At 42.1% G+C, this 24,003-nt stretch overlaps 1 protein-coding gene across 5 annotated transcripts in view; it reads right to left on the bottom strand.

Moving 5' to 3' along the window:
* The window catches only part of garnl3 (GTPase activating Rap/RanGAP domain like 3), a 96,771-nt gene that overhangs the window by 49,372 nt on the left and 23,396 nt on the right, over window positions 1-24,003 (bottom strand). For 4 of the 5 annotated variants that reach the window (XM_049604281.1, XM_049604285.1, XM_049604282.1 and 1 more), the window contains exon 2: window positions 14,000-14,069. In XM_049604281.1, coding sequence (XP_049460238.1) covers window positions 14,000-14,069 — 70 coding nt within the window. Of the gene's footprint in view, window positions 1-13,999; window positions 14,070-22,893; window positions 23,162-24,003 lie in introns of those variants that run through there. The other variant, XM_049604283.1, reaches the window with a different exon arrangement.

Raw genomic sequence — 24,003 nt, 5'->3', positions numbered from 1 at the left:
CTTTCATATGCATATTAATAGGCCTGAAAACAAATATACATTTTCTGCATGCGTCTTGGTGTGGTGGTATGTGCCAGTTTATGTGTGAGCGAAAGAGCTTTCTGTTGCGATCTGTGCATGTGCGCAGAAAATGGAAAGTAAATGTCGAAGCTATAGGCCTCTATCTCCCTCCATTTCTCTCGCCTCCTGCAACATTAACTGTCCAATCGCGGGATAATGGAGGGGAAACCAATGCAGTGTTCACACAGAGCAATGCACTACTTTCCTAGTGTACGTGTGTGTGAAAAACACAGGAGGAAATTTGTGACATTCTGTATTAAATGCGCATTTAGGTAAGTGTTTGTGCTGCTGTGTGTGAATAGACTTTCTTGCTGGTTTTTGGGTGAAAGAATGAAAAATAGCGGTAGAAAGGAGCCATTAAGCGCTCTGGGGAGTCTGTGTGTGTGAGTGTGTGTGTGTGAGTGTGTGTGTGTGTGTGTGTGTGTGTGTGTGTGTGTGTGCATGCATCACACAGCCACTGCTTTTAAATCATGCAACACAAGAGTGGCAAAGAAGGAAAAGCTGCACTCCAATGATTCCCCCGTGGGCCGGGGGAAGGCAGGGCAGAGGAAACAGGGGAGAAGGGGCAGCCTGTTATGCTTCTACGCTTTAACAAACAACCCATAAAACACCTCACCTCTGCTGCTGAGCAATAGTGGAGGAATAGGGCGGAGAAAAAAAAAAGAAGAAGCATCAAATGTTTCAAGAGAGGGGGATGGAATGAAGGATGAGGTCGCTGGGGAAGAGAGAGAAAGAGCAATGTCTAATGACAACAAAAAGCCGAATGATAAAAGAATAATAGCCGTCTCCACGATGCGTAGCCCCATGGGAGAGACACAAGGCTTTCGAGCTTTATAGACGGAGAAGAGATGCACACACACTCTCTCTTATACACACACTTAAACAGCTCCCATTTTAGGGCCATGACTTGAACATTTCACAAACACAATCGAGCTCACGGCGTACTCAGAGAGCCTCTGATTTCCCCAAGGCCCACAGGACAAAGGAGCGCTGCAGTGCAGAGCGAGATGCATATGTGTGTGTGTGTGTGTGTTGGGGTATTAAATCAATACTTTTGTGACTGCTGATAGATAATTGATCTCATCAGTGGGCCTGTTCATGCACACTCACAATCCTCCAGGAAGGCAGGGAACACAGAGGCGTAGGCAACAGAGCGGGAGAGGAAGTGAGCAGAGGGTGAGGAGGGAAGTAGTAAGCAGCTGGAGGGGGAGGATGAAGAGAGGCAGGTGCACAGTCAGAGAAAAGATGTGAGTGATGGATGAGAGAGAAGAGAAAATTAGGAAGGAGATGACTAGAAGAAAAGAAGAAGAAGAAGAAGAAGAGAGGAGGCAGAAAATGAATAAAGAACTATTCAGAGGAATTTAGAAAACGCTATCTGGTCTTTTTCCTTCCTCTGTTAGCAACTGTAAGTAGCAGCTCTGTCAAGATTTGGATTTTTTGGAAGTTGTATTAAGCTATAAACCCAAGAGCAAAACTGTAAGGAATAAATCAAAAATGTCTACTTTGACATAAGCAGATGTTACCTTGCTAAGTAGTTTAGTTAAGCCTACATTTTGTGTGGCTCCTATGTTCAACTGGTCTATCCACTGAGTGGGGACCAACTTGTTCTTATATCAGAGTTCAGGGTAAGAATAGTCGAGTAATAATCGTACCACTGTGACAAAGTAACACGTTACTGTCATTCCACTTTTGGCGGTATCTAGGAATGTAACCAATTACTTTTTCAAATTAATTAACCTGATAACATTAACTGGGCTCGTTTTCTGGTGACATTATGATCTAATGTCACCCAACCTTTCTGCAGCGTGGTCTTGGAACCCATCAATTATAGGTCTGACAATAATGATCCTCTGGGGTAAAGGCTAGTATTTCAGGCTGATCCAGTGTAGCCACCAGATATCCAAGCCAAGACTTTCTCTTGCGTTCACTGGTCAATTAATTTACTCATCCATTCATTTTCTGTAACTGCTTATCCTGTTGGGGGTTGCGGGGGGGCTTGAACCTATCCTACCTGACACTGGGCGAGAGATGGGGTACACTCTACACAGGTCACCAGACAATTACAGGGCTGACACATAGAGACAGACAACCATTTATGCTCACATTCACACCTACGGCCGATTTAGAGTCACCAATTAATCTAACCTACATGTCTTTGGACTGTGGGAGGAAGCCGGAGTACCCAGAAAAAAACCCACGCTGACACAGAGAGAACATGCAAACTCCGCACAGAAGGGCTCCCCAGCTCAGGGTTTGAACCACGAACACTCTTGCTGTGAGGCAGCAATGCTAACCACTGCACCATCATGCCACACTAGTCATTTGAGCAAATCTCTATATTACAGATACCTGCAAATGAAAATTTAAAAAGCTAATATAAAGCCATCTTGTTGTCAGCTGATGGGTTCTAAGATTGCATTTTTGCCAATGTGCACCATCTCCATATACACTGTTTACCTGCTGTTCTAATGTGATTGGTCAATACTACTTAGTCTACAAACAGAAACTAAATTCTTGTCCTGTCGCCTACAGATTCTGCATACATATGCAGATATCTGCTTATAGAGAAAAACAATGGTGCGATGAATAATCGATCAATCAGTGTGATGCTGTACTCACATGGATTCAGGCAAACGGACAACACAGTGTGGGCGGTACATGAAACACAAGCAAACAGTCCGACAGAACGGCAGGAGGACGTCAAAATGAAACATGCATGACGATATGTTAGTAAGACAATGTCCTATTGTTTACAAAGAATGGAATTAAATATATCAAAACTATTATCTTAAGGACAAAGTGTTAAAAATTAGCAACAAAAAATGATGCTGCTTGTTGATGCTACAAAACATAGGCCTAACAACACATCTATTTTATTGTTTCACTACTTACTTTTCATCATGGTGATAATGGTTATACTCAAGGATGCAATTTGACAGTTGTGTTGTGCCACACTGAGTCACAGCAACACTAAGATAATATAATATGTAGTAATAAAGAGAACTGAAGCAGATATTTCCATGTAATGAAAAATACCCTTTTTCCCGCAACTTAGTATGTTTATATGCATAAATTGCTCATTTTCAGTAGCCTGCACAACACTGGTTAGGATACAGTAAAGTCAGACAGTAGCCTCAGTGAGTATGTGTGTTTGTGTGAAGTTGTTTAGGGTTATACAGTAAGAGGTAAAAACATGAATGTGAGAGAGTTATCATCAAAGGTTGCACTGAGAGTAAAGAGAGTCTGAGAGCTGTATGGACATGAAGTGTGTCACATAGGTCACCCAATGACTCAGACAGTTCAGAGTAAAAATACTACAGCCGCTGCATTTAGAGAAGGAAGTAAAATGTGGCAACTGAAATCACTGCGTGCGGTGAACAAATGCTGTCAGCCTTTTTTCTCACATTGTTTGGTCTGTTTTCCCAAAATGACTGTTCAAGTGACCGCACGGTCGTGAAGTTTCTTTTTAAAGTCCTGATTCAGAAGGCCCTTACTGCATGGTGTCAGTACAAGACATCAAGAAATCCCATGACAAGAGCAAAATCAACAATGAAGTGATCCTACTAACAAATATTGACTGTGTTGTCAAAGCCTGATTCATCTGTTCCACAGAAGTCCATTGTGCTTTCAATAGTTTCTTTTGACAACAATAAAGCTCTTTGGCACAGAGGAACAAATTGGGCTTTGGATACACACACTACTCTTGTTAGCTGGATCATTTCATTGTTGGTTTTAGTCTTTTTGGGGGAGAATTTGTTGACAGAAAGAAAAATATACACCAGACTAACCAGACTTAACATTTAAATACTACAGAATGAATTAACCGGTAGTGTACTAGCATAAAACATAACCATTAGCTCCTCCTGTCAAGCTGCAATCACACAAACTGATTGCTGTACAGCATGCATGTAAAAAAGCTCTTTCATGTAGGGGAAGACTCAATGCTAGTAATGATGTATAATGCATGATGTTGCTGTAGACATGAAATAACCACCCACTACCTGTGAGGGAGAAAATTAGAGGTGAAAATTGCAAATCAAAGACAAACGACGTCTGTAATGTGGCTGTTTGCCATGTAGCCATTGACTGCACCTGATTAGCATTAACGCTGCCTGCGGCTAGGACAAATCCAGCCGCGCTTACAGCAGCACCACATCAATAATCTGCCCATTTGTACGACAGCAACACTGGTGATGACTAATCCGACGGCGAGGACTGAAGGCATCAGGCCATTCGCCCACCCAGGAGTAACACTAGTAGGGTGAAGCAGCTTACAGGGACCCTCAAGAGTGGGCAGATGCTGCAGTGGGGCCTGGGATCATAGCAGCATAGCACAAAGCATCAGCTGCTCTAATAGACTGTTAGTTATGTATCAGAGAGAATGGGAGGAGGAGGGACAGATGGAGAGACAAGAGATAGAGGGCGAGGGAGTTTAATCTTTGGATGTTTGGATAAGCACCCACTATGGCTATTTTAAATGACTCTTAAAGAGGCGCTTCATTATCCAAACTGACATTTTTTAACTTGTTACAATGATCAAAAATGCATCTTCATTTTTCTGCATATTATAAAAGAGGTTTCTTCTTCTGTAGCACACAGAGACACCCAGAGATAATGTATACAGATTAAGTTGCATGCTTTAAAAAACTCAATTACAGAGTTTGCAAGAGCAGATGACAACACTGCTATGTCTAAGAGAGACATACTGTAAAGTGTCATAAAATGAGAATAAAGCAAATGCACAGTTTAAAAGGAACAACAACAGCCTCTGCTCCCACATTTAAGTTGCAACAGGCCCCTGCAGCTTTACTAAAGTGTCAAGCATGCAATTGAGCTCCAACAGAAAAACTTAACTACCTCTAGATGCCAATAAAAAACAAGCCTCCCACAAACCCCTATGAGCATTAGCTTCACAGACAATATACAGAGCAAAACATCTGCATGTCAAACTTTAAAGAAGCTGTCCTGGTGAGCCAGTGTTCTCTGCAGTTTCTGGGAGAGTTTGTCAGTTGGCACACACTTGCAAACACAACTTTGTGAGTTTCTGATGAATACCACCAAACATTTCTACCAATACAATCTAACTATCCTGCAGTTTTCCAGTAGTAACCCTCAGTGACTCTAGATGTGACTCATGAGTGTTTATTTCTGTTCCGAAGGCTGTCCACGCATCTGGGTATGGGTATGTGTGTGTGTGTGTGTGTGTGTGTGTGTGCTAGCAAAGCAATGAGTTGAGCCAACAGAAGCTAAATGTGTGAATGTTGTAAGGCCCACAAGTTTTAATCATTGGAGCTACTCACAGTGATAGATCACAGTTGCTGTTTTAGTGCAAATTTCTGTGATTTTTCATGTGTCAGAATGTTTTCTTGTGCTGCAGGGCTGCAACTGATGATTATTTTAGTTTGTTTGTGTGGCTGTGTGACTTTGGTGTTTGCAAAGGGTTTGCTCGGATTCAAAGTTACACAAGAACAAAAACTAACTGATTGAGGCAGTGGTAGACCAGCAGCTCCTATGTTTAGCAATACAAAATGACTGTTTTGTCAGTGGTGTCTGGCTCTTAAGAAAGCATAGATAGAGTCAGAAAGGTCTGTCTGTTTGAGAAGTACTGAGCATAGGACTGGAAAAATGAGACTTTGATGATGCTGCACGCGTTGTGCGTGTTTGTAAATGGGTGTTTAGATATTGTTTTGCTTTTGTTAAATGCAGAACCCTATTATTTCAGTTCATCAAGAATTTTCTCAGTTTTTTATTCTTCTTTTACTAGAGGCATGCAAGAAAAACACGTTCTTCACGAATTCAGTGTGAAGAACGGGGTGAGTAGCTGATATACAAATGATCATTGGGAGAGTGAAAATGTGATTATTTTCTGGTTTATTTACTCCTCCATGAAAGTAAACTGAATATCTTTGGATTAGACATTTGAGGACATCATCTTGGGCTTTGGGAAACACTGATCAACATTTTTCACAATTTTCTGACATTTTATAGACCAAACAACTGATCGTCTAACTAACTAATTAATCAAGCAAACAATTGACTGATTACTGTACAATGAAAATAACCATTAGTTGCAGCCCTACATACTTTAAAACATGGCTAGAGGTGGACTTAAATTGATTTATCATTTCAGCTCTACTTCCTTGTCATAAAAATCATCTCATTTTCTGACAGTATTTTTCAGCTAATTGTTATTTTGGACTGAAGTGCCCATAAATTGTAGAAAAACAAGCTGGAAACTGACTTCTGGTTCCATGGATGAGCTAATAACTCTTCTACACCAGTGAGAACCAGTGGTGCCCCCAGACATTTTTCATAGAGGTGGCCAGATGAGGCCACTGAAATCTTGGGGTGGAACACCAAAATCAAAAGTTATATTTAAATATCAGGAATTCTGTTATGCTGTAAAATATATAGGCCAGATGAAAATTATGTCAATATGAGAGTATGGGCATTGCATACTAATATACTTTGGCTCATTTATTGAAAGTTAATATTACTAATTATCTTATATACATAGGCTAATACGGGTACAGTTTGGTATGAGTACCCAAAGAAGCCATTTTCATTCAGATATCTTGAGATGAGAGTTCAAGGGACCCTTTCGAAAATCACCATGCCAGTTTTTCCTCTTGCCAAAATGTAGGCAATATTTACCACTGGTAACATCAATGGTCTGTTTAATAAATTAAAGCAAGACCACATAACTTTTGAAAAAAGAAAAAACACATTCATCCTCCTACAAATAAAAGTAGCTATACTGAGGAATAAAACACAGCCTTGCTCAATTCAATACACTCAGGGGTTTAGCTACTATTGCCTTACTTGGTCTGGTATGTAGCTTAGGTGTAGCTTTTGGTAGTTAATGTTGGCTATTGTTAGCTCAGTTAGCATTTTAGAGAGATGATCTGAAATGGACTTCATGACTTTTTTCTACTGCTAATCAACCTGGTCTCATTCCGAAGCCGTCGAATAGCAGTGCTTGCACAGTGACTTCCGGCATCAGACACAGACGAACAAAGACGTCCTTTCATGTCAGCGTGATACGCGGCTGGTCAGCTTTAATGTTTAATAGTGCCCGGCAGCATCGGGAGAAACGTGGCTGGACATCAACACAAGTTAATGGGGTGAGAAGTTTGTGTAGGGTGGATGGGGAGGGGTGGTTGATGGGTCTAACAACCACTGACTTTCACCCAGGAGGCCAGTGTTTGCTAACCGTATGAACGTAAAGTCAAATCCTGTTTTTCTTTTCTAAATCTAACTACATGTTTTTGTTGCGACAACCCAACCATGTGCGTGTGTGGGCTAAACGTAACTACATGCATTTGTTTCTGAAGGAAAAAAACAGCAATTTGTGGTGTTGTACCGACGTAGTAGGTTTATTTTGAGAGCTCTATGCAAACTGTACATTTCCTGTGAAAACAGAAGTGGATTTTGAAAACAAACATTGCATGTAACAGGCTGAAGTCTGAAGTGACATGGCGTCCCAGAACGTCAACAACAAATGCACTCAGGGTACCCGGTTTGCACATGCCAACGCGGAAAGTCCATAACCAAGCATCAATATGCGAAGAGGTTGTAGTGAGAATGTGCTGGCTAAAATATATTTTAGCATGTCACAAATACACATTTTAATGGCTATATCACACAAAAAAAGAGAGGATTAAGCCCATCCTTGTGAAAGAAACTCAATCTGCCATTTTGTTGTAATTGTCCTTTATGGCCACAGGGGCCGCTGTTCAGCAAAAAGTTACACAGTCTCGCTTTAATGTCAATAAACACACAAACAGATGTGGTCACACACAGCGCGACAGGCACACGCTGAGAGCGGGAATAAATTCAGTGTGACAGTGCAGTCAAAAGCCTCTGAGGCAGTGACAGTAACACTGGTAGGCAGGTGGGAGTGGAGCCGTCTACTCACCACTCACTGTGCAAGACTGACAGCTAACCTCTCAACACAGCCCTTCTCCAACACACATACATTCTGACAGTAATCTCAGTTGCGTTCATTGCCGTGAAATGCACATGGACACACGCAGACACTAAATCAACATGAGAGTGTGTGTCTGAAGGGTTTTTATCCTCTGTACCTCCAATGGGTTTTTTGTTTTCCTGTGTGGTGTACAACACAGCGACGAAGACAGCCAGCGCCCACCTCTCGCCTATCCGTCACCGCCTTCATCTTGTGGGCCTCAAATAAAGACAATTCAATTCATTCGAAGAAAAAAAAGGAAAAAGAACACCACCACCACACTCTCTGAGCATGTTGTGTCAGGATGAAATGGGTTTAATTGTCGTCAGCTTCAGCTTTGGCGGGTAACACACAATTAAGCTTTTAAAAGTGGACCGTGGAGTTGTCAGTGAAGGAAGTGACAAGACGGGGTGGGAGTCGCCTTTGTTTTTGTGTTGTTTGTCTCCATCTATGAATGCAGATGCCATCATGGAGTATTTGTTTGCTCATTTGTGTGGATGTGTGTTTGTACAGTGTGCGTATGTGTGTGTGAACCGCTGATTCCCCACACCAACAAAATCCTATAATTCAATATGTTCCAGTGAAGTGCAGCAGTGAGTACATGAATATTCCACCACACACTGACCTCCTGATGAGCTCAGGAGAAATGAAGGTGAAGTTGTATTGTTGTAGGCTGTGGGATGTGTTTTAGGCATGCTGGCAGCAAGGCTCTAGAGCTGGCAATGCCAGTGTGGTGTTTGGTTAGTTGCAGCATGTTTAAATTCCTATCCCGGGGCCAGTCGTCTGCTAGGTAGCAAACATGACCACAGCAAAGAAGCGTAATGTCGACAGTGAAGGCTGCTGCTTGTAGGAGCAGTGGAGAGTTGAATACATTTTCACTGCAAGATGAAACAGTTGTCTAATAGTTTCCTAATAACCCATTTGATGTGAAAGCCGCTGCCCCCGAATGTTTTTTCATATTATCTAATCTGGCCCCCATTCAAAAAACTTTGGACGACTTTGGGTTAGTCAGTCCACCATTTTGGGCCAGACTGAAATACCACCACTATTTTTAGATGGATTGCCATGACTGTTTGTACAGACATTAATATCTCCCCAAGGATCAATTTTACCAACTTTGATAATCCACTGTCTTTTCCTCTAGCATCAACATGAGGTTGAAATGTTTGTTTTTTCTTAAAAATAGCTTGATAGCTATTCTACAGGTTGCCATGACATTTAGCAAAAACAGTCAGTGTCACTAACTGATGAATTACTAAAAAGTTTAATCCCCTGACTTTTTATCTAGTGCCATCATCATGTCAAAATTTGTTTGTCCAATACTATGCTTTATGACCAAATACCAGGGTTCAACATAATCGATGACGTGGGGCCATTAAAAATGTGTGCAGGGCAAGCTAATTGGTGAATCAGATATCGACATTACATATCAATAACTAAAGGAAAATCAAATCAAATCTAAGGGAACTTCATCTTCAACTTCATCATCTATAATAAATCGCCAAATTTGTGAAAAAAAATTAAAGACTTATGTTCACTTTTTGGCTGCCGGGCCAGTGCTAAGCTATGATGGTTAACATGGTAAACATCATATCTGCTAACAGGCTCAGACTGGCCATCAGGCATTTCTGGCAAATGCCAGATGGGCCCTCCCACCTTGCAGACCATAAGGCCACCACCAGCAATGCTAAAAAAAAATTGTAGGTGAAATAAAGACAGAGCTGCTGGCTGCGGCCCACTTGATGTGGGAACAGTCCATCTGATTTGGGGTTACATGGTCAGAAAAATTTTCAACAGACTACCTATACTGTGAGGGACAGTGGTACAGGTCGTTGTCACCTGTCCCCACCCTGTCAAGTGGATTGGTCCTTCATGTAATGTAAATGGATAATGGAGCTAAAAACAAATCATTAGCAGATTAGCATTGGGGCAGGTCCAAAGGAAAAACGCCAGGGCCAAATTTGTTCCCAGTCCGACCCTGCTTGCTGAACATCAACACACTAGCATTGTCACTGAGCATGTTCGCGTGTTGATGTGAGCATTCAGCTCAAAGCCTGCGTACATCCTCACAGAGCAGTGAACAGTAGACTGTTGTTGGAGGGATTGATTCAGTTATTCTGCTTTGCTACTTTAGGCATAATTCTGAAGATGTGATGCTAATAAGAGTGGATACACACAGAAGGATACATTTACTGAAACCAATCCTCGTGTCTCATTACAACAGAAAAAGAACTTTGTATTTTAAAAAATGTCCCTGATTCCTACAACCTCAGGTTTCCTTATTAAATGCACTTAGAACAGAGTTTCCACTTTAAACTCTCCATAAGCACGCTGAAATGTAATCGCATCCTTTATACTCCTATAATGTCAAAAGTGGTGCGCCTGTGTGGACTAGAGTGAATCATGCCACCACAACAGTGTCTGTAGAGGTACCTGCTCTTATTGGCAACTGCTACCACCGCTTCAATGATGCCAAAAATAAAGCAAACAGACAGGATGAGTCACGGCTGTGCTTATGCTGGTCTCTCTTATTAGGGGGACCCTGCTTTGAATCTCCCACTTGTGTTGAGACATTTGAAAACATGTTCTTCAAAGCAGCAGAATACACTGGAGTCCGTGTCGTGTCTTGAAAAGATACAACACAAAGGGTGAAGTGATATGTAGTCGGAATAATGAGGTTTATACTGCGGTCACTGAAACTTCAGAGGTACGACAAGAAAAGGACTTATCATTAACTCTGGTAAAGTTTTATAGTTGACTTAAACATAATAGTTCTTTTTGAATAGAACGTGTTTAAATACTGCCCTAAGTGAAGTGTTTGCCTTTAAAATATATCTTGTGTTCTCTGTTATACAGTATGTGGAGACAAATAGGTTTAATTTTATGCTATTCATATCAGAATCATGGATAATCGAGAGAGTAAAATGATCCTAAATTTCATGATTTCCATGATTTTCATGGAAATGTCAGGTCCTAAAATATCTTGCCCACGAGCACACAGATTCAACACTGTCAACACAAGGAGCTGTTTGTTGGCTAAAAGGCACCAGGACCTGAATTTACACACTTTCTCCCGACCTTTGCACAAACCTCCCCTGGAGACATGCAGCCTGAAACAGTGCAAGAAAACATTTTCCCTTGTATGTTCACACAAGCAATTATATTTCTCTTTCTAACAGGGAAACAAAGACTTAATTTCTCTGCAGAGTCAAAGACCAGAGATAATTGCTGAAACGTAAGCTTGGCATCATGTGCTTAGCCTCCCTGAGGTTATTTCGGAAGATCAACCTGGGTTTATCAAGCCCTGCCATTAATTTTCCATTATCCACTCACTCTTATATCAGAAACACCACACAGCCCTTTTATCCCTTGTGGAACTGTTACATCCTAAAAACAGACTTATACTGAAAATTATTATTTTTTAAGGTTAATACGAGTTTTGTTTTGGTAATACGCTTACATTTACTTGGTTAAAATAATTCTTGCTAATAACAACACTGAAATGATAGTTCTGAATAAAGAACTATTCCTGAGCACTTCTAAAGTGCAACACACACCGCCACCGGCGCAGCGCTGTGGCCGTCAAGTGCCGCCCCCCAACACACACTGGCAGCGGTGCGCAGCGGCACCGTCGACGTGTATTTCCCACCCCAGCCTGCTAGGTGGTTGTACCTACACTAGTTGCCAACAGTTGCCAACTGCTAGTAATGGAAGTAGAAGAGGAAAAACTTTGAGGCAACAACAACTTGGATTTCACAGGTGAGTTTCTTATCAAAGTCGTCTTATTAAAAATTTGAAACAACCGGAGTTGATACTACGGCGGCTGAAACGTACATAAAAGGCTTTTCTCTGGAAATAGAGCAGTGGGCAGAAGCAGAGCGGCGCGGCGCGTCGGCCGGTGCCAGTGTGGGTTGGTTCATAGAATATAATGGAGGCGGGCGTTTTGATGTGTGGCGTATGGTGGCGGTGTGTGTTGCACTTAACTGATACAACACCGATATCATAAATTACTCATCAAGGCCAAATAGGAAGTTGTATAAGTTGTAAGTGGTTCTGTTTGTTGAATTTCAGCAGCAACTCTCCATTTTGCACAATGGTGTTGCTACTTTATATCAGTTTGTCTCCCCATTCACAAAAACCACTCTCTGCATGAGGCTAGAAGCGGCAAGTTTTAGCTTAGCTTAGCATAAAGTGAGGAAGCAGGAGGAAACAGGCCCACAGGAAGTCTACGCAGCTTTGCTTCCAATTTTTCTCAGTGGCCACTCGCAGTAGGGATGACTTTATTTTGTAGGCTGAAGCGGAAGTTAGTGGTGCCATGGTTGCTTTGTCAAAAATATGATGTGACTTTTACATTGGATTTTGGATTATGTTAAAAAAGAAGCTCTGTGGCAAACAAAAGTTTATGGTACTTACACGTTTTGTTCAGTAAGTTAATCTTCACAAATGAACATCACTCTTATCATTTTTTAAGCATGACTGCAAACACCAGAGGCAAAAATGGTAATGTTAGGCTATAAACAAACTACACTACAGCCGAATGGCTAATGTTGCCATCACAACAACACTGTACAACTGTGTTTGGCATGATGACGTTCTGTTGTCTCTTTTAGCCACTTGTTAGCAACCGCCTTTTTTAAAGACAAATAAAAGCTTCAAAATTCATGAGTGGAGTATTTGCATGAATTTTTTATGTTATAGGACAAAATATGAGAGTATCTATGACCCTATAAAAGTTCAAGATGAGGGAAAATGCTAACTCATTTCTAACTCATAACTCATTAATCGCAAAAATGGTGACCATTCAAATGTGCAGACTGGTAGCTTTCCCTGCTTTATATACTTGTAAATTGAATACCTTTAGGTTTTGCTATGATTGGGGCATTTTTTTAACTATTATGCCTCATTTGGTAAATTTTACCATTAATAAATCAATAATGAATGAATGAATTATTGGTTACAGCCTACAGTGAGCATTTTTCAACAGGGCCGGAGCCTCTTATTAGCATCAAACCGGAGGTTCACATCTGTTTACAGTCTTTTCATCCATTCTACTTAGCTTCCACTGCATATTGTCTATTTAGTCAATCTATCACGGATCACAGAAACCTTTGCACATGCTGTATACGTAGTTTGTACAGCAGCAATATCAAATTCTAAGTGTAGCAGAAGTGGCGAAGATGAAGAAGTCCTACAGCTCACGCCTGGAGGAAGAGGGACAGGCGTCTCACACTGCTGTGTGATGGGCACACTTTGAATATTGAGGCTATCAGTGGACTCATCCTGGCTCACACCCACCGCTGTGTTTGGATACACTCTCTCTTTTTCTTACATACACACCCACTCGCACAGCAGCATTGTGTCTAGTGTCAGTCTGCTAGTGCTGATAGGCAGCATGTGGTTTCTCCTCAACACTAATCTGTCACACACGTGGTGCGCACCACTCATGGACAAACCCACAATATGTCTCTGGTAGGAAGTCCGATTGCAGTGTGAAACCCTAGGACTTCCTGTCCCTCTGGGCTATCGGGACGCACAGACTCAGCTCGCAGTGGAGGGTTGAACACTCATATGCACACACTCCCCCAAAGCAACAATGACTCAACAGCTTAGTAATCAACCACGAAGACACACACTGTGCTGCAGCTTTACACCAGCAGCGTCAAAACAAAACAAATGAACTTTGGAGGCTGAGCAGGCAGCAGAGTCCTGCATCACTGTGAGTGGAGCAACGACTGTGATCCACGCTGGCAAAGCACATCGCTGGACCACACCCAGTACGTCATGACTCATCAGTCAGCCCTCTGTTGTCCATCCATGCCAACAGAAAAGAGGGGAAGGCAATAACAGAAGAGAGAGGCAGAAAGGGAGGGGAGTCAACGAGCAGGATGAGGGGAAAGAGGATGAGGAGACGGTCACGCTGAGACATAAAGAGAGCAACAAACAGATGAGTGCATTGTGGGTGGGACTCACCAGCTCCACCGAACCATAGTGTTTCCTGCTGAAGTCTCCACGCCTGCAGCCCAAGTCCTCCGAGGCAGAGCTGCAACACAAACGCATGGTCAGACACATGGCCTGTCTGTCCTCCATCACACAACACAGACATACATAAACTGTGGCAGCTGCAGCATCTGCTCTTCTCCAGCCTTTTTTTTTTATCTCACTTTGTCTACTTGCTCATGCCCACTTTCTTCACCCTACGTTCTTTCTTTTTCTCCCTCCTCTTCCCTTTTTCTTTCCTTCCCTTCCTCCTGTCTGAGTCTTTGTCGGTGTGGCGGGGCTGCTGGTGGCATGGTGACTGGCCGGGAGCGGCGGCCAACCCCAGTTTCTGATTGAGACGTGGGTCCTGATTGAATTAAGCCACAGTGATAGATGGAGACTGGCTGGCAGAGCTGACTGCTGGTCAAATAGCCAAATGTGCACACACAGAGTAGATACAATGCTAATATGTAGAAAGAGAGTAACACACACACACAGTTTATGAGGCCATCATCGGCCTCGACTATACCTGTGGTTGGTGCAGTTTAGTAAATGTTAGCATGCTAACACCCTAAATCAAGATGGGAAACACCGTTATTATTATACCTGCTAAAAATCAACATATCAACAGTCAGACTGTGGCCATGCTGACATTAGCAGTAAACCTGAAGCATGGCTACCTAAGCAAAGCCTCACTGCTGCTTGACTATAGACTACATATAATCTAACTATAAAGCAAGGACTGCCTGTATGCCCTTTGCAAATCACGAGATCAATATATTTGATCTTCATTACACTTGGCGGGTGTATTGCTGGGGACCCAAGGACGTGCAGTGTCAAATTTGATGCAATTTGGACACACAACACATTCAATGTTAATACATTTTGAATAGACAAGGCAACAGCGCTCTATGCAGCACCATGCCTTTACAGGCCATAGCTCATTGATTGCAGTTCACTTTTATTGCTGGACGCTTTACTAATGTTTATGCTTGCGTGGTAATCTGTGTTACCAGTGTTACATTGTGTTTGGGCGTACAACAATTACACAAGGATTACATTACTTACCAACCACCACCGTCAATTAGCTTTATTTATAGAAATAAAACCCATTATGTTAATTTTTGTTGATTTTTTCATGTTATCAATAGTTAGTGGGACGACAGATGCTAAAATTATAAACTGAAAACGTCTTCTCTGTACAGCAGAGGGAGATGAAGGAGTCCGAGTTGCTGCACAAAATAAACTTTAAACAACTTTTTTCAAAAAGAAAAGCAGGCTCTGCCACACCAACTGCTGCCATTATGTTTGCTCAAAGTAAGAGGAAGATCAAAAGATCCAACATTAAAGATCAAAGTAAGCACTCTACAGATGTTTAGCATCATCAATGAATATCTTTCCTTGTAAAATGTCAGTGTAATAATCGGATTCTCCGGTGTCGTCACAAGTTTATTAACCAGTGGGGAAAATGTTACAACCAAACTCTTCATCACTTCCTTGGGGTCAATGAGCACGAGTTGATAGCCTTCAGGAGCAGCGCCACTCTCATGTTGCAACCCACACTGTGTAAGTTTGCCATGCAGATGTATCAGTCAGGACCCAAGGAAGTGCAGTGTCAAGTGTGAAGTTGTTTGTATGATGAGTTTTCGAGAAAGTTGCAAGCAGCAACATCACCGGCAAAGCAATCGGTGGCCTTCACTATTCCAACTAAGAAATTAAGAACCATCAGAATGCATTAGGAAAATATTTTCATTATAAATACAAGCTACACAAACACTGCAATTGACACTCATTCACTGACCATGGACATCAGAGAGACAGCGTCCTCACCCACTGTGGGTTTATGTTCTGCTCCCAGACAAGGTGCACAAGGCTAATATTTTAGCATGCTTATGTCAGAACAGCTAAGAGTTTGTCCTAAAAATGGAGAAGGGTCTAGATGCATACTTGCAGAGTTCTCGCTTCACTACAAGACTACAAGACAAGGCTGTGACTCAGGAGGTAGAGCGGGTCGTCCACCAATTGGAAGATCAGCGGTTCCTCCAGTCTGCATGTCGACGCACCCTTGAGCAAGATACTGAACACCAAATTGCTCCCAATGGCTGTTCCATCAGTGTGTGAGTGTGTTAAAAAAACTGAGTAGCAGGTGACACCTTGTATGGTAGCCTCGGCCACCAATGTATGAATAAGTGTGTAGGGCTGCAACTAACAATTATTTTCATTGTCGACTAATCTGTCGTTTATTTCTTCGATTAGTCGACTAATCATTTTATCGAAAAATGTGTTAAAATGTTGAAAAATGTCGGTCTGTCTCTCCCAAACCCCAAAATTGTCTTGTTTCGGACTCACGCCGAAGGGTTTTAGCTCACCGTCATGGGAGAGTGTGTAAAGCTGCCGATATTTGACTGTAAGAAGCTGCAATAAGAGTATTTTGGGGTACTTTTATAGTACTTTTCTATGAAAAATGACTCCGATTAGTCAACTACTAAAATAGTCACTGATTATTTCAATAGTTGATTAGTCATCGATTAGTCAACTAATCGTTGCAGCCCTATAAGTGTGTGAATAGGTGAAGGTAGTATAAAAAGCGCTATGAGTGGTCGGATGAAAGAAAGGCGCTATACAAGTGCAGTCTACTTACCATTTACCCCTTGTGGACATCTTTTCTCAAAAGAAAAATAAATGCTGTGTCTGCACCTACTTGTAAAAAATATGCACGCATAAAATAACTTTGCATATACCAGTACGAAACACAACAATCTACCAACTTGGGAAGGGCCAAACTGTGGTTGATATGACCTGCATGCTTTCTGCTTCCTCTGTCTCTCTAGACCACATCCCCCACTCCTCATATATCTCCCCCTAACTCTCTGGTCAGGTTTCTCTCTCCCTCTGCAGAGTGGGGCTGTTAATACATAATGTACACTCAAGCTTAAAGGACGCATTTTAAAGTGCATCTGAGCTACAGGATGTATCCATCACTGTTCCCTTACCCACCCTCTCCCTCTGCATGCTGCTGGAGCGCCATCGCAACACGTGCTCCATCGCAGCTTTTGTCTCTATAATCAGCACCCATCGCTATCTTTCCTACCCTTCACCTTTCCTTGGAGACGGGGTCACGAGAAGGATTGTACCTTGGTGGTGGGAAGATTGAATGATACTACCCCACCCACCTTCCTAATGAAACCTTTACATCTCCTACTGGAGCTCATCTCCTTCTTTAAAGGCTTCCTGTGATGTTTAAAAGGATTTGTGGATGGACATTTTATGTCTAGACTGAACTGAGGGGCAATAATGACTGATATAATAAGGTAGTTAGTTTTTTCTTTGTTTGGAATTGCATGTACCCTCAACAACATGCCTCTAGTGGCTGTGGTTCCAGAGATATTTCTTGTTTCATAACCTTGGTTAGTTGGTTTGGCTTTTTTGACTTGAGTAAGTACATGCATCAAAGCACTTGTACACAAATACATGTTTTCAAATCCACAACGCTTGGCTGTATAATGCCTCAAGGAGAAGAACCAGATGGAGAATGCTTCCTTGTGTACTTTGGGGAAAAGGTTCAGTCTTCAAATTTAGTTTTTCACTTTAAAAATGAGAGACATTTTAACACACGTAGGAGGTGTAGCTAGTGGTGAACTAACAGCAGAAATACATGGATCAGAGGACATGGTGGGACAGGTCTTGTGCACACCTCTTCCGAACATACAGCAAGCGATCAAACTCTGGAGGATGGAGCAAGAAACTGTCCAGATGCACTACGGGTGACAACAACATTCAGGGAGTCTACCGAGCCCTAAGCGAGCCCATGGAACGGCTTGCTGTTGCTCTGAAAATAGGTTTCAGGTGTGCAAAGCATTGCAAAAATAAAGCCAGGGTTTGCCTGCTTAGCCTGCTAGTTGACACAGGGAGCAGGTTAGGACATTTTCATTGGTAAAAACTAAAACAATCTGGTGGCAAAAAGGTGCCAGCATGCCCGCAGCAGAGTGCGTCAATTATAATCAACTGAAGCTACAAGCTAACATTTCACGTGAAAATAAATCAAATGAATGCATCCATGATCCTGTGGTTAAAACAACCCAGTTAATTAATTTACCACCAGTTAATGTAGCCTACACTTCCAAACTCTGCATAACCAACTGCATTATCTCCCTAAACTCAATACAGACACACTGAAGTTTGCAGCAACCACACCCTACAGAGTCTGTAACACCTAAAAAAAACCCTGTTCCTCCACGCCTATATGACGCATCTATACATCATGTATTTCAGTTGTAAGAGCAGTTTGTGCACAAGGTGGTTTCTGTCAGCCCAAAAGGCCGTGCTGACACCTATTAAAGAGGTGGAACGAGCCGAGGAAGTACAGTGTCTTGAGTGTGATGAGGAACATGTACCTGTCAAAAGCGCTCTGGGAGTGCAACCCACTGAAGATGACATATTCAGATTTCAAGTAGAGTGTGTAAGAGGAATCAAAGTCCAAAAAAAAGATCCTCTATAGTGTGAGCTTGTTCATCCTGTTAGGAGTTCTTGTTCCAATCATGATAACTAAACTAAGGATTGAAGCTTGTTTGAAGCGTGTTTTTACTTCAAATCTCGAGTTTTTCAACACTAAGTACTGAGTAAGAGTAATGACATTTTTCAAAAAAACAAAAACACCTTAAACAGCACAGATATTATGAAGTTTGATGCCCATTTTATATTCTTTCCTTTTCATCTTTTAGCTATATTATCTGTGTGGCTGTATGGGATGGCAATGTTAGTCAGTCAGTTGGCCAAACGCCTTAGTCCAAACTTAAATATCTCAACAATTGCTGAATGACTGTCATGAAATTTTGGTGCAGACATTCATTTCCCCATCGAGCTATGAAGCAAAGAATATCTGCTTCTCTGTCTGTTTGTATCTGTGTCCTTTGCAAGTCTCAACAACCCTTCATCCAATCTACTTCACACTTGGCAGGTGTATTGCTGGGGACGTGCAATGTCATATTTGGTGCAGTTTGGATACCCAACACGCTCGATATTAATAAGCTTTGACTAGGCAAGGTTACTTTGGGGAAGGTCAGTTTTAAAATGTAATAGGTTACAGATAATTTATTGGTTAAAGGTGCTGGTAAACAAGCTTTACGCTGCACAGAAATATTAGAGCCTGTTCCTGATTTCAAAAGGAAAATATTGCTATGTTTCCAGCACTTGCCCAGTGACCATGGCCACCCACCTTGGCATTCTTGGCTGGCCGCAGGCATGGCAGACTCAGGTTGCTTAGAACAATGCACATTGATTTGACTGACAGACAAGAGGTGATGCAAATGCAAACAAGATAATCGTAACAACACTCAAAATTTTACCACATATTACCAATTGAATGGAGCCTGTCTGTATGTAGAGACAGCTCCTCGTAAGCCATCCTACCCTGGAGGGTGTTTACTCAAATCTGTCGCAACAGCTTTGCTTAACCATGTTTTCTGGGAATATGCCAAAAGTAGGCAGTCCTGTATGGCAAAAAGATGCACAGCAACCTCTATTTGTAATCACCAACGTTTTCCATCAGTAATTACTGATTAGTAGCTGCAAAACGCCGTTACATGTAACGAGTGACTCCCCAACACTCGTAAGTGCCAATTCAAGGTGCTGCTGGCATGGCTGTAGACTCTTACTCATGGTTTATGCTCACTGTGCTACTCCCAGCGTGAGCTTTGCATGCCAGTAAATGATGAAATCACCCTTTCGCATTGAGCGCAAAGGCACTAAAAGTTGTTGCGGCACTTGGTCTTGCATCTCTGATTATTGTAACTTGGTGCGCTGCACTTTTCAGTTCAACAGGGACGCCTCAAAGGGAAGACTGGCCGAGAAGGTTTGCCTGCACAGACATTTCTAATGATCTCTTATTGAAAATCATCGAGAATTCACATGGACGGTCAGATGGCCATAAATTACTGGAAGGAAAGAGCCACCACATTGGGGAAAGAGGAGGCTACTTGCTGCAGGGTGTGAAGAACATGATAAGATCGCTATAAAAGCTAAAAAAACAGTCCCATTGAAAGAGGCGATCTGAAGGGAAATCAAAGCGGTAAAAATTATTTTGACTTTGAGGTAAGCAACAGTAATAATTACAGTACACAAATGCAATGTTTGGTGGTACGTCAGTGTTGCCAAGCATCCTACTTTTCCGGTAACATTCTTCAAGTAACACTTGTTGACTCCTTGCTTATCCACAGCTTATTATTTCTGTACACCGCCTGGTGTTTCAGAACATATTACACTAACAACCTGTTGAGCATAAACCCCTCTTTGCACGCTCGTAGCTCGCACAGTATCTAAGGGCTCATTTATGCTCAACATTAGATACATATACTAAGACAGGTGGAGCCTCCTGTTCGTACTCTCTGTTCATGTCATCCGTATTTGTGCTTGTTTTCTCAAAGCTTATGGATACGGACAAAATGGAGCAGTATCACTAGGGACTGTGGGGCCAATGTGGCGTAGTTCAAGTGAGGCAGGAAAAAAAAAAGGCGTAACGGAATGAATCAGAAATATCATGAAAAGAATTTGCTATCTACATGTCACGGTGTGTTTAATGACCTCACAGACCACTGCTGAACAATACTACAACCTCCACCACCATTGTCTCATTTGTCTAAGATTTTTTACTTTTACATCCTAAAGGACGCATGGGAGTATGAGGACAATGACGTTTACAACGTCTGTGATCTACTTTTGTACATAAAGGGAGTATACATAAGCCTTAAGGAGGCCCACACCACAGTGTCTCACACTAGTAAAAGACAAGTCTTGTGATAACAAGGGTGATTTATTATAGGCCTGTTAAATTACCTTCTCCTGACATGCTGCTTAACATATATTTGAGCTATTACCCAGAATGAAACCATTATCCTGCATTCAAAGCTGCCCGTGTGTTTGGACATCATAACTTGAACTCTGCACCGCAGTGGTTCAGTCACTTTCCAGCAGCGTAATGGCTGTTAGCCAAAGAAAAATGACTTTGAAAGCTTGGACCAAAGAGAAATAGCACTGAAAGAGCAAAGAGGTAAAATGGATATTCATTACTCAACTGCTGCCCTTAGTAATGGAGTACGGGAAAGGTTACAAACCGTGGTTTCTGTCACAAGACAATGGCCAGTCGCCACTGAAAGGCTCCATAGAGTACAGTGAAATGTGAAGTATAAATCACACTGCCAGCCAGCATACTAAACCACCTCGTGCTGCTCAAGAAAAAGAAGCCAATCCATTCATCAGTAATGTTAAATACCGTATGACTCTTTAAACTCCTAAATCACTCTATGTCGTGGCTCTTTTTGAGACTGTGCTAGAAAGAAAAGCTGAATACACCGACAGACCTTGATGATAACCGGTGTGGAAGTGATATCACTCACAAGACTCTTGAGAATGACAAAGAAATGTATAAAAAGGCCAGACATTCAGAATTTATCAAACATTTAACAGCTTATCTTGCTCATTCATATATACATCCACATCTGGCAAATACATGGGAGAGTTTGAATAATTTAGTCAGTCGACTGCAGCAGTTCGTGGAAACGACTGCAGAGATGTGAGGTTCAAAAGTTAAATGATAGAACCGAGGTGGAGTCTTTTCCCCCCTGTGTGAGGTAACCGGTTCAATTTGGTGAATCATTTCGGGATTTAAACCTTTCTTATCCAATTTGAATTTATCTGATCCAAGATTTGTTGATTCATTTAAAAACCGAAGTTGCAGATTGTGGCACTGTATGCACAGCGCAGATGATTACTGAGCCATCATACTTTTCCACCAGAGATTATTCTTAATGAAAGAAGTCAAAAAGCAATTTTGCTACAAGTGATGTACAGAAACTATAAATTCGAGGATGAGCTGGATGAAGATGCATAAGACAGAGAAGAGGTACAAAGCAAATTCATGCCATATGGGGAATATGATAAGTCATTGGAGCATTTCATGAAAATTTCAGGACATCTTTGCCTCTTCTCTCCTCCCTCTCTGCACAATTGGTGCAGCCAGCAAAGAGGCGTCTCTGCTATATGCAGCACTGTGCCATAAGAGCTTTACCTTCACTATATGATCTCTCCCTGTTCAAGTGTCACTGCAGCTCCACTCTCTTGCTGGTAAAGAGCTGCAGCATGGCATTTTCAGATCAATCTTAGAGAAAATGAGCTACTACTGACTGAGCAACCTTGGACTACATCTGAACTCTGCTGCACAGTTTAAGCCAGCTGTCTCCAGTGTCGCCGCATACGTTAACTCTGTCGCTGTCATATAGCCAGAGCTGCATGCACCTCCACTCTACCTTGTACCGAACAGCACGTCATGAATAATTCATCATTTTCCGTGCTCATACTGAAATATCTGCTCTCCGGGAAAAAAAGAGGGGGCACAGATCAATTAATAAGCAACAGAATTATCCGCACAGATGAACCGAATCAGTTTACTATTCGTGAAAGTGGCGACAAAGCTGCGCGTAAACCAGCGCTGTGGTTCAATTAAAAAGCTGTTGTGGCTGAAAGAGTCTGTTGAGGAGCGTCAATACTTCCAGACTGGAGACTTGTGGATTCAGTGGCGCTCAGTTTGCCAGCCATCCCAGAATAAACCAAAAGAGATCAATAAATTATGCACTTGATACATAACTAGACAAGTCTTAAAACTCGCCCCACACAGTCGATCACTGTAAACATAATTAGCCGATCCATGGGCGTAATAAGGCACTTTACGCACCGGAGCAGGTGTCTCTCCAGCTTTGTCTCTTTGCTCGGGGCTGCATAATAAAATATGCCAGTACTGCAGGGATATGACACAGCGACGACAGAGAGCTATGCATTCAACAGATTAAAGCTGGCATGCATAAACACAGGTAAGAGTAGGATTTTTGTGTTTTTACCGCTGATTGAAAGTCAACAGTTTGTTAGAGGCTGGATCCACACTGTTCATGTCCCCATGCGATGTCAGTCCAGCAGGACAAGGCGACAACAGCAAAACCGGCGTCTCTTTTTTCCTCTCTCCGTGTGTTTCTCCTCTCGTTAAGAGCGCAGGGACATCACTGCGGCGCAAACTCCAAACATCTGATCAAAAACCCGGCTGGTGGTCGGACTCCTCTTGGCTCCGGTGTCTGCGCGCAACTGGTCACAGCATGATGATGAAGCGGAACGGCTCTGCCATAGGAGCTGTGTGTTTACTGGGTTATCTCTCCCTCCCCCCCTCCCTCCCTCACATCAATGCTGCATTTCAATCCACCACTATTTGTTGCTGGAGGCTCTGCAGAGCAAAAGGCACCATTCAGAGCAGGTTATTCTCATCGTTTTTCTTCCTTCTCTAAGTTTTCTGTTACAGCACCGTCAATTACGCGAAGCTTCTCTACAGTTACAATATCCCGGGGCGCAAAGTGATGTCAGGACACAGGGTCGCATCATATCATCCGGTGTGAGTATGGAAATAAAATAAGAAGGAAATCTAGACATGCAAAAAGCAGGAAATAGTCTGTGATCAGCTTTGCATCCTTTAATGTCTAATTATTTATAGTAAATCAGCCAGCCTTTATAAAGAATAAGTTGTAAATAGTGGCTTTACTTAGTTACAAATTGCTAATACTTTATAGATCAGTTATAAGCCATTAATAAGGTGAGCAACTTTTGGTATGTCAGGTTGTGAGCTATGTTTTTATGGCAGGCCTTTCTTAAAGGAATACTCCACCCAAAAATGATCATTTGTAGATCAATTACTCACCCTGTGTTACATTGAATTTGGGAAGAAAACTTTGTTTTTCTTTTTTCTTTTTCATGTCTTTACAGTAAAAACGAAGAATCAAGAAAAAGGTGAACATTTTTAGTGAACTGAACTCATGGGGTCCGCTTTAAGATCCTGGTCTCACTCCAAAGTTGTCGAAATCCGGCACCTGGGCAGTGACTTGCGGCGTCAGACACCGACAAAAAAAGGCGTCCATTAACTTCAGCATGATATGCAGGCAGTTGCTGTTATAGTTTAGCGGTGTCTG

Source organism: Epinephelus fuscoguttatus, linkage group LG18 (assembly GCF_011397635.1).
Source record: "Epinephelus fuscoguttatus linkage group LG18, E.fuscoguttatus.final_Chr_v1".
Lineage (NCBI taxonomy): Eukaryota > Metazoa > Chordata > Actinopteri > Perciformes > Serranidae > Epinephelus > Epinephelus fuscoguttatus.
Note: the sequence above shows the minus strand (reverse complement) of the source record. Positions and strands in the feature narration are given on the sequence as shown.